This window comes from Vipera berus, assembly GCF_964194415.1.
Source record: "Vipera berus genome assembly, chromosome: 9".
In the NCBI taxonomy this organism is placed as follows: domain Eukaryota; kingdom Metazoa; phylum Chordata; class Lepidosauria; order Squamata; family Viperidae; genus Vipera; species Vipera berus.
Genome location: NC_138212.1, coordinates 7904202 through 7916104, shown reverse-complemented (window position 1 = coordinate 7916104; position 11903 = coordinate 7904202). Strand labels below are relative to the sequence as shown.

General features: G+C 41.9%; 1 protein-coding gene across 2 annotated transcripts; it reads left to right on the top strand.

The window, feature by feature from the left end:
• Positions 1–9: 9 nt before the first annotated feature.
• Positions 10–11270, top strand: LOC308672154 (uncharacterized protein). Of its 2 annotated transcripts, XM_081334838.1 has the most exons (7): positions 10–252; positions 3632–4572; positions 5227–6335; positions 6761–6878; positions 8613–9224; positions 9896–10056; positions 10919–11270. In XM_081334838.1, exons 2-7 carry the CDS (start codon positions 3969–3971, stop codon positions 10925–10927), a joined length of 2613 nt encoding a protein of 870 aa, XP_081190964.1. In that variant the 5' UTR covers positions 10–252; positions 3632–3968; the 3' UTR covers positions 10928–11270. The 2 variants fall into 2 exon arrangements, with proteins under 2 accessions (XP_081190964.1, XP_081190963.1); XM_081334837.1 differs by lacking the exon at positions 10–252 and having other exon boundaries at positions 3474–4572.
• The last annotated feature ends 633 nt before the right edge of the window (positions 11271–11903 follow it).

The following is an 11903-nucleotide window of genomic DNA, read 5'->3' as shown; positions in this document are numbered from 1 at the left end:
GGCCTACGTCTCTTTGATTGACAAGTGTGCTTCACCTCTCCCGTCCTTAGCTCCCGCCCGATCAGAATAGGTAGCCTGGAGGGGCGGGGGGGGGGGGACCGCCAGCGCTAGAGCCCTTCCTCCAGGATGATTGACCGATGGAACAAGCAATGATCTCCTCCCGGTCGAGATCTCCCGGCTTTCCTATTGGTTCCCGCGGGCGAGTCCTGGGCCGAAGCGCCGCCTTCTCTTCTCTTGGTCCTTTAACCGCAGGTAGGCGGTTTGGGGTGCCCCAAAGCAGGTAGGGAAGCCCCCCCCCCTCTCCATCATCATCATCACGAGAGGCCATTCTTGCCTCGGAGAAGAAGAGGGCGCGGGCCGCGACGGGCTTTCGGGCGGCGGGTCGGAAGGGGATGGAGGCACCGCTTGGCCTTAAGCGGGATCGCTGTGGCTTTGCCCTTTCTTCAAGAGCATCTCGGCTGCCTTCCCGGCGGGCCGTGTCTAATGACGCCCGGGGACCCCGTAAGTGGGGAGGGGGCTGGGGGAGCAAAGGGGCAAGGAGGGGCCGGGGAAAACCCACCTGGCCTCCTCGGAGGTTTGGTCTGCAGGAATCGGAGCTGCCCCCGGGCGGGATCTCAACCCAGAGCGCCTGGGTCCCCCGCCTGCAGCTTTAGCCCGAAGCTGGTTCTTGATTTATAGCCTTGATGTATAGTGTATATGTTCTCATGTATATATACTGTATCCTGTGTGTGATGTCTGTCTACCCATCATCTATCTTATCTACCTACCTGCCTACCGATCTATCTATCCATCCATCCCAATGAAGGAGAATATTGGTAGCTCCGGGTTGAAATGAGGGGTCCTTGGTGCTCTCTGAGCTTGCTTGTTTTCTTGCAGACGTTTCATGACCCAAACTATCCATCCATCCAGTATGTATGTATATCTTTATGTGTATACACACACACACACACACACACACACACTGCAAATCACTTCAGGTTAAACATAAAATGATTATTTCTAATGAACCTTTATTGTCAAAATACAACCATGTACACAACTGTTGGTTTTGCATGTACATTAGCTATTACAATAATAATCAAAACCTAGCTATACATATTATATATGCACGTACATATACGTGTCTGTGTGTACCCAAGTTATACAAAATCCAAATTGCTGAAATGGCCACTAAATAGAAATTTGGCTCTTTATGTATTGTGTGTTTTGTGTGTAAATACATGTAACCACAGTTTGTTAAAGTAAGTCAAAAATTGGCTATGCGTATGTTACCTCTCTGTGTGTCTGCACACACATACAATTGCAACAATAACCAAATCAAATCCTCTTGAAATGATACAGTAGCCAAGTCAAAATCTCTCTCTCTCTCTCTCTCTCTCTCTCTCTCTCTCTCTCCCCCTCCCTCCCTGTCAAATGCACATCTATACATTGCATGGTCATATTGCAAGTTTAACTAGTAAAAGGGTAACTATGTCAAAAATTGGCTAGATATACACTACAGATACATGTAAATGGTTACTGTGGGTCAAACTATAAAAGGGATATCTATAAGGCAAACACTGTGCAAGTAGAGAATAGACACCATCTTCTGGAGATAATTTGGATTCTTTTTCTGCGGCCTAAAAGGTTCCTTCCACGTGTTTATATGTGTGAATTTTAAAATATTTATATGCTACTTTCTTCCTGAAAGCTTATTTTATTTACTATGTTACTGTTTTAATTTTATTCCAGAGAGATCAATCATATATAAATATGCCTTTAAAATGAATGTAATATGCTTAGCCTGATTAGTTATAAATTTGATAGTTCACCTCCGCAACATGCAATGCTTGAATACTTTTAATCTTCATTCTTTGCAAATCAGTAAACCCTAGTTAGATCACTTTATAGTTTAATGCATTGGGTAATCCTCTACCCTACCTTGTAAGCAATGCCCTCACGTTCAGCTGAATTTCTAGTGAATTATGTGACTTATATGTCCTTTGCAACTGAAGTACGGTAGCTTGCATTTCTTTTAATCTAGTTCAGATTATATTCCTGGAAATCATTTGGTTTTGATTCCAGATAACATCCAGGTGCTGCCATCTGGTGATTTGGAAAAAGCTTACTGTACAGTAATATAATTTGCAGATTGAGGGGAAAAAGTAAAATGACAAATCACTTCTGCATTGCTGCAAAAAATATAGTTAGTAAATATTGTGCATGAGGGACCCTTTGCCTTTAGTATATTATGAATCAACAAAAGAGTTGTTTCAGTATATAGGCTTGTGTTGTATACATAACCCAGTGTTAACTTCACAATACCATTCTTAGATTGGTTACGGTGTGAAATAGCAATTAGCCCAATATTTGGTGAAGAGTGCATTTCACTTTCTTTTCCTGATTGTGATAAAGTAATAGTGCTGCTATATATCTGAGAATATACCTTGTGGAACCAATCTGAATTTGCTTTCATGAAAATATACAAGAGGACTGAAATTGCTTAAGATTGGAACTGGACTGTTAAAATGTGCATTAATCCTCAAATCTTATGTCACAGATGAGCAAGCACACAGTAGCGTCATACTGCCATTCTGTGCAGATGTACATGGAGATAAAGCTGATTAAAAGCAAGATCTGTTTATATTGTTGGGCTATGAGACAATATTTTAGAACAGAAAATAAAATTATTCATTTTTACATGTAATAAATGATCTAGTGCCTACTGACCTTTATTGTTCATAACACTGATGTCCTAGATTGTGTGTTTTCTAATCTTGTTCAACTGTTCAGCTGTTACCATGATGTGAGGTATTGAATGTGAGGTATTGAATGAAAACAAGTAATCTCCTGATATGGAAGTAGTTTTAGTTCTGTCATGTTGAGGGGGCTTGTATACAATGGATTACTTATTTTTCTAACCAATGCAAGCTTTTGTGCATTGCACAACACAGAAGCTGAAAATGGAAGTAGACATGTCTGGAAAAAACATCACTTATTCTTGGAATAGTCATCTCAGATCTCTGCAAGAAATAGAAATTGATTATATTATCAATTAATTTTGCACAGTGATTTTATTTTGAAGGATTCCGGGGGTTAGTGTTCAAATGCTACAATATTGTGTGACAAGCCGAGGCATAATACTCTCTAGTTCTTCTCTGTTAAGCTTGCTTATATTTTGAGCCGATCACTTTTCTTTCAACCTGAATTTCTTCACAGAACTGACATGAGGCAAAATGGAGAAAACATTAAACTTGCACTGGAGTGCTTGGGAGAAGTGTGTGGTATAAATATTTAGTCATTTTTTTGGCACAAGCTTCCAGGATTTTTCCAGATGTGACCAAACTGTCCCCTTGAACAAACAGAGGAGATAACTAAGTTAGTTAAAAGGGGAGAGAGGTTTTATACAGTATAGAACAGGTAGGCAACCTTGGCTCTTTTATGACTTGTGGACTTCAACTCCCAGAATTCCTGAGCCAGCATAGCTCAGCTTGGAAACCTCTCCCTTTCTCCTCAGCATGGCAGGCTCAGGAATTCTGGGAGTTGAAGTCCACGAGTCATAAAAGAGCCAAAGTTGCCTACCCCTGGTATAGAAGATCAAAGTTTTTCTGATTTAAACGTTGGCTTTTGAAACCTGACCTTTCTTCCCCAGGAGATGCAGTATTCTTCCTTCTCTCGTGAGCTGTGACTTACCCTGACCTAATATCTCTGCACCTGATACAAGTGGGAAGATGTAGCTATTGGGGCTGTGCAGAGTTTGGATGCCTAGATTTGGAAGTTTCGTAATCTACAATCTCTGCATAAATGACAGACGGAGGAGAATCGAGGACCATCTGCAAGGCAGTTCCAGCACAGAAAGCCCGAACTCTGAAATACAGACCATTTACATTTCCTTCCTTGTATCGGCACGGCTTGCGTTTGGACTTTGGCGGGCCTGATCCCTGCTGTGTAACCTGCCGACGAGACGTTTCAGGTTTCCCTTGGTAGAAATGAGGCGGGATAGACCACAAGAGCGGGCAGCTAGCTGGCCAGCAGAGCATATCAAGGTGCTCCTTGCCCTCTGGACTGAGGCAGCGGTCACTCATGACCTTAGCTCCCACGGGAGGAACCGTGCCGTCTACGATGGCATTTCTCAGCGTCTTGCAGAAATGGGCATTTATCGAACTGGAGACCAGTGCCGTGAAAAAATGAAAGGCTTAAAAGTGGCTTACCGCAAGGCCAAGGAAAATAACTCTGTGGGCCGGCCCCCTATCAAATGCCCCTTCTATGATGAAATTGACCAGATCATGACACAGTATATAAACTGCAGGCCCGGTTTCCCCTCTGAGGTTGGTGAAGGGTCCGGTGTCACTGCGGACAGACAGGAAGGCCTCTCCATCTCTGAGCCCTGGGGGGCCCAATCCAGCATCTCTGAGCGTTGGGGGTCCCAGGCCTCCGGGCATTGGCTGTCCCAAACTGCTGCCTCTGAAAGCCAAGGGACTGATGAATTCAGCTACACTCAGGCAGAGACTCATGAGGCTTTTGGTGAGATCCAAGTCATCCCAGTTCAGGTGAAGGAAGAGGAATCGGAAGGTGAAATCTCACCTGAGCTGGGTAACAACCACTTGTTCATTTTTCCTGAGGGTGTCAGTGCAAATTCTCTAGAAGGATACCTAAGGAGGGGTGGTGGAGCTTATATCTGAATATTCTGTTAATTGTTTTCTGAACTTTTTGGGTCTTTAGTTTCACAATTTTGTTGGACTTAATATTTTGGTCTAAATATTTTACCTGAATTCCACTGGAACCAGAACTTGCTGTTTCTGGCCATAAATATAATCCTCTATATCTGGGGTCTTCAAACTTGGCCCTCTTATGACTTGCGGACTTCAACTCCCAGAATTCCTCAGCCAGGCATGCCTGGCTAAGGACTTCTGGGAGTTGAAGTCCGCAAGTCATAAAATGGCCATGTTTGAAGACCCCTGCTCTATAGCCAATTCTGTCAGGTTTTTTTTATTATTATTAATTTATACACTCAGAAAAAAAACATCACAGGGTAACCTTCAGCCTTTTTTTTGTTTTGTTTTTAGCATGCAGTCACAGGTGTTGTGTTCTGCCCATGCATTTCATTTTATTATTTTCCTGACCTTCGAATCAGCCAGATATTAGGAATCATTCTGACGCTATGGATGAGGTTGCACTACTTTGCGAGTATATTTTTAATATATATATACACACATATATGGCTCTTCAGTGTTCCTTATTTTACAGATGTGGCCTCTCCTATGCTAATGGAGATCCAGCCTCCGCCCAGGCAGCTCATCTCCCTGCTTGACCAACGTCCCCATCTTCGAACTCGGAAACAAAAGGTTCAGGGGGATGGGCAGTCAAGGGGGGCTGGCCAGAAGTGCAGTCGCTCACATCAGCCAGAGCTGCAGAGAATGCAGAAACAGGTTGCCATCCAAGCTGAGGAAAAACAGAGCTTAGCGGAGTTCATCCAGCACGACAAGGAGATGCGACGTGAGGATAGGGAGTTCCAAGCCCAGCTCTTTGAGAAACTTTTTCAGAAGCAAACTGAGCTTGTCCAGGTGCTAACTCAGCGGTCTCCTGCCAGTCCTAACTCTGCTGCCTGTGCTAATCCTATGCAGACCTTGCAGATGGCCACGAAGAATGGAGCAGGAACAGCTGCAGGGCCTAGTTCATCCCTGCAGGCTTTATTAGAACAGATAATGCAGTCTGACCTCTCGGGGAAGAGTCTAAACAGACTTACAGTGAAGGAAGCCCTCGGAGGAAGAGTTAAGGTGCCTCCTGAAGTACAGTATTGGACAGCCGAAGAGATACTGAGGTGGCTCTTGTCTCAGCAGCCTCCCGCAGACCACTGTCAGGAGATGCTGTCAGGCCCAAGGCTGCCTTTCGCTGCGGGGCACCTGGGAGGAACAGGGAAAGGTGATAATTCAGAGGCACATCTCTCAGGTTTGAATCCATTGTGCGATCCATACCAGAGTTCTCAGCAGCAAGGTAAAGACCAGCTCCACCACAAGGCCCAACATCTGTGTGCCAGCAGTTGTGCGAAAGCACTCGAAACAGACATAGACTTAGAGACGCGCCGACAGTCATTCAGGCAGTTCCATTACCAGGAGGCCCAGGGACCCCAGGAAGCATACAGGTGTCTATGGCGGCTTTCCCACCAGTGGCTACGGCCAGACGTGCGTAGCAAAGAGCAAATTATGGAGCTGCTAGTTGTTGAGCAGTTCCTGAACATACTCCCTGAAGAGATCCAGACCTTGGTACGTGAATGCCAGCCCGAAAATAGCAAGGAAGCTGTGGCCCTGGCAGAGAGATTCCAGCTCCATTTTGAGTCCAAGAGGCAACGGGACCAAGTAAGATCATGTTGAGAATTATTTCTGCTTTGGGGGGGTTTGACAAGGTAGCAACGAGAAGCACTGCAGGTCATAGGAAGATGAAAGCTGTTTTCCTGTACTTCCAATTTGCTTGAGCCTTTCTGCTTTGGTAAAAGCAGACAGGCTGTTCAAAATGTTCTCTAGACAGTAGAAAATGAATCTGCTTTTTTTTTAAAAATTAAAATTCTTATGGGTATAAATTGTCAAATTCTAGCCAATATTTTCATGTGATTGTGCAGCAAGATTCAGTTTTGGAGAATATTTAGGATGAGGCAACAAACAGCAAGTTCAAAATGCTTGTATTTATCCTCAGTTCACGAATGATAGGGGAATACTTCTTTACCCTTTTGGTGTGGAAGTGAGGGCCCTTTTTAATTTGTAAGAGTGGCATTCTTATTTTTCAGATACGTGTTACTTCTGATAACATGGTTGTAGATTCACCTCGAGAAGACTTGAATGAGGATCAGAGACAACCCTGCGTAAAAGACAGTCGAGAAAATCCTAGGAAGGTTGGCTTGCTAGGTAAGACTTTGCTTATTAGGTGCATCGAATCTTTGATGTGACAGATTTGTTTCTTTTTATCTTTTGAGGATCAGTGTCTATTGTTTTCATTTGTTTTAGTAAATCTCCACTCAGATTGTTTTCCCCTTTCTGTTTATATTTGCATACCATAAACAGCTTTATCCACTTTATCCTCTGTTTCTATCATTGCTTGGTCAATATATCAAACAAAGAAGCTTTTTTTTTTTGACAATACGCTTCTTAGCATAGAGACTAGCAAATTAGCAAAATCTGTGGGAAGGAAAAGCCAGCCAAGGCCGTGATTGGGATCATCAGAAGGCAAGGAAGTGAAGTGTTTGCTGAAGACAAATGTTATAGGCCTCCCAGGTTGTTGTTGTTGTTGTTGTTCTTCTTCTTCTTCTTCTTCTTCTTCTTCTTCTTCTTCTTCTTCTTCTTCTTCTTCTTCTTCTTCTTCTTCTTCTTCTTCTTCTTCTTCTTCTTCTTCTTCTTCTTCTTCTTCTTCTTCTTCTTCTTCTTCTTCTTCTTCTTCTTCTTCCTCTTCTTGACTGTGGAGATTATCTAGTACCACCCCCTGCTCAGGCAGGAAACCCTATACCATTTCAGATAAATGGCTGTCCAGTCTCTTAAAAACCTCCAGTGTTGGAGCACCCACAATTTCTGGAGGCAAATTATTCCACTAAAAAACTATTCTGTCAGGAAATTTCTCCCTAGTTCTAGGTTGCTTCTCTCCTTGATTAGTTTCCATCTGTGGCTTCTTGTCCTGCCTTCAGGTGCTTTGGAGAATAGCTTGACTCCCTCTTGTGGCAACCCCTGTTCAAGTTCAGTTTATGTTCACTCATTATATATGTCACAGCCTGTTGAGTTCACTCAACAGCATATTTGTAAAGACACTTTGAATGGTAATTCTCAGATCCATGGCAGGGTTGGTTGATTCAAAAGGCATTTAGTTGAATCTAAGCCTCTTCTGGAGGGTTAGGTACGCTATAGAGAGAAGACAAAAAAAAAGAACTCTTCAAATTAATTCAGATTACTTTAGAAGTATATGCATAAGCTCCATGAAGGAGTTCCACATTGGGTGAATCTTAAGCAAGTCAGTTTATCTTAATTTGTCAATTTTTTTAATTTTTTTATTTTTTTTTTATTCCCATTTATATCCCACCCTTCTCCGAAGACTCAGGGCGGCTTACAATCTAAAGCACAAATCAATGTGCTTAGCAATAGCCTTCATTCTATGTATATGCCTGCTTATTAGGGCTTTCACACACACACCCAAAGCGGCATTATTACAAAGTCAGCTTATTGCCCCCAACAATCTGGGTCCTCATTTTACCTACCTCGGAAGGATGGAAGGCTGAGCCTGGTGGGACTCGAACCTGCACTAATTGCAGGCAGCTGGTGTTACTTAAGGAGGCATTAGCCCACTGCTCCACCAAGGCTCTTCAATTTATCTGTAAAATAGGAATAATTAATTATGATCTGTCTCAAAGTTTTTATGAAAGGAAAGCTATCAACTACCCTTCACATTCTAAGGGTTGTATTCATATTTGCAGCCCAAACAAAAACCTCTTAAGTAAGGAAGCATATATACCCTCTAAGAAGTGAGTGGAATGCCACTCCATCTATGGGCCTGGAACCCACGTCTTAAGATTCCCAGCCTAGGGCCTTAACCACGAGCCCATTGTTATTTTTGTATCTTGGCAGGTCTCTCAAGATAAACTTATTCTCCATCTTCAGGTACAGAAACACATCTCCAGCTGAGGAAGAGAGCCAGATCAGATCCAAGAGAGCAGATTGTGCCCAAACAGGATGGAGAACACGGTGTGGCAGCAGCCAAGCAGATGAAGTTGGATAATAACATAGAGGAGCAAGAAATGCTTGAAACTGGAAAGAAAGCAAAGGAAATGTCCATGTCTAGGCCAGGAAAGCAGGCTGGGAAAGCAAAAGGGCGGGGAAGATCTGTCCCCAGTTATAATGTGTCTGGAGAAAGCCAGACGGAGGGGGAAGCTAAGATGAAAAGCAGTGGCCGAGTTTCAGAAGCTGTGAATGGGATAATGCATGAGCAGAAAGCATCGGCTAGTCTTGGGCCATCTCAGTTGGCTTTTGACAAGGATGCCACCGTGTCCAGCCCCCAACCTGGCCATGATGGTCATGGGTCTCCTGACATAGACAGACCTTCATTTAGTGACAGCATTGACATTTTACTGGATTCTCCTTGGAGTGGAAATGGCAGTGGTGACACAGCCCAAGACGGGGGCCCTGGTTCCAGGATGCAACCCCCATGTGTGGGCTGCACCATGTTGAAGGCTGAGTTGGATACAGTACGTGAGGAGCTCCGATTAACCCAAGGTAACTCTGGAGGCATCAACAAACGGCCTCTTCACCATGGTGACATCAATTTCCTTTTTGTCCTTCCAGCATTCCTTGCAAGAATTTGTATCTTGCCTGTATACTTGCATGATTGTCTTGCCATTGATTCTGTTTAATATTTGTTTGTTCCTGAACTCAGTACTGACCACAATACAGAACATAAATCACTTAGATCTTGCCCAGAATAATTGCTTGGCTATTAATTAAGTCTACGTATCATTGAAAACAGCATCCCCCCATAGCAAATCTCACTTTTCATTTTGTCATAATATAAGAGCACTCGCCAGGAAAGTGCAGTGTTGATATTTGGTAGGGAATTCTTTACTGGCATCCTAGCTAAGCGGTCTTAAATGAGTATTACATTTAGAAAGGTAGGGTATCAATGAATAAACAAGAATTAAAATGAATACAGTTTAAAGGCACCAGCAAAAGAGCTTGATGAAGGAACAAAGGATGGAATTAGGAGTGGCAGGAAATGCTTGATTTGAAAAATTTATCCACTGTTTTAAAAGTAAACTAAGGTGGAAAGACATATCTCAATGCATTTATTAAGGTGGCAAGAACGACGGTCCCACCAGGTCTGCTAAGAAGGGTTTTTTCGCAGCATTTTGTGATATTTATTATCTTTTTTGTTGTTCATTTATATGCAGCTTCTACACTGTATGGGTTGAGCGGTTCGTCTTTGCAGGACATATCAGAGGCTCTTGGCACCATTGTACGAATTCTGAACAACACAAAATCTTTACCAGGAACAAATACATCCCAGAACATTGCTGAAATCTCTAGTAGGCCAGTATGGCGGGAAAGAAATGTAAGTCTCCCCCTTTGTTACTTTTTGGGCACAAGGCATTTTTCCTTTCATACTCTCTAGGTTTTATTTTCCTTTCTTTGAAAAGGAATATGAGTCTCTGGTTGAGTACTGTTAAAACAGAGAAAGTAGCAAGGATTTAAAAATGGCAAACAGCCATCCTTAAATACTTGGCTTTGCTATTTGGGCTATCTGGTAGAATTTACAGTTTTCCCATTAATCCGAAGCAGTTGCCTGTTTTCCAAAGTGATAGCATGGAAAGTTCTTGCTCTTCAACTAGGGAAGGTCCACAGTGCAGTGTCATTGCAAATTTGGATTACTGCAGATGGCTTCAATGGTGGCTGGAAGACAGTCTTGGAATGGAGAGCTAAACTTCCATTCTCAATAAAATTCAGTAGTTGAGCCTCTGAAAACTTAATCAGATGGAAGATATTTTGAACATCACACACAGGATGGAGAAGCTAATAAAGAATTATTTCCACAGGTGTGGAAAGATTTGTTAAAGATTTTTTTTTAAAAAAAATTGATGGGTAGTTTGATGGATAGTTATTGTACTTTCCATGAACTAATGTAATCCATCTAAATAAGTGGTTTTCCACTTTTTGATGCAGATTTGTTTCCCATTATATGTAAACAAAAGTGAGCAATATCTGCTTATCTGACATTTTCTTCCAATCTATAATCTTAACTCAGGAAACCTTTATGAATGAGTCTCTTTTTTTTCTTTATGAAATATCTGGGCTTGGTTAGAAATCGTTAGTCCCTTTTATGTTAAATCGTTTGCCAAGTGTTCATACTCTGAATAGAATATAAAATACTTAAAATCTTTTGATATGATACTAATAGTGTTTTATCTTTCCTGTAGCATCTCTGAAACCTTGCATGGACCGAACGTATCCCCCAAATCAAGAAATTCAGCAGCAATATAAATATTAGAAGCACCTGCTTTAAAAGGAGAGTGAAAAGCAGCCTTTCCTCTTTGATTGCCTGAGACTTACAACTATCCCTGTCCATGATTCCCTATCCCTTTCCCATCCTGTTGGATTGCTTAGACTACTCATCTGGCTCTGAACCAGATGCTCTTTCCCTGCTATGGTGCAAATGTTGTCATTCCTTTATCCTTTTACTGTTAACCTTGTTTTTGTTTTTTTATATATACTGTAGTAATCTCTTTCTTCCCTTTCCTGCTTGAGTTTAAATAAAGCAACTGGGAATGATTTACGGTACCCTTGTGGGCAATAAATAGCATGTGCATTGACCCAATTAGCATAGAAGTCTGCAGAAAGAAAGCTAACTTTGAATCCACAAGAAATTACAGCTCCTGTTTGGAAAGCAAACAATGGTTTTGGGAGGAATTGTTAGCCAGATACAGGCCTTGAGCTATTCTAGATCCGGCCTGCTTTTATGCTGAACATTATATTCTAACATTATATTAACATTTTAACATTCTAACATTATATTCTAACTCTAATATATATTCATGAGTACAATCATTACAGATCTTGACAGATTCCCACAACATCAACTGTAAATGCTTTTTTTTAATAAGTGGACATAGTATTGATCAGCATAAGAAAAGTATTATCACCATACACAAAACAGGAACTGTTTTTGGTTATGTTGGTAAGAAATTTAAATTTCTGTTCTAAAGAACTTTGAATACTTGATACTAGAGAGAATGGAAAAGATAAACTAAGGGAAAATTAATAGTGTGAGACACACACAAATATATATCTATGTATATACAGGTAGTCCTCGACGTACAACCATTTCTTTAGTGACTGAAGTTACAAAGCACTGAAAAAAGTGACTTATGATGAATCCTCACACTTAACAACCATTACAGCCTT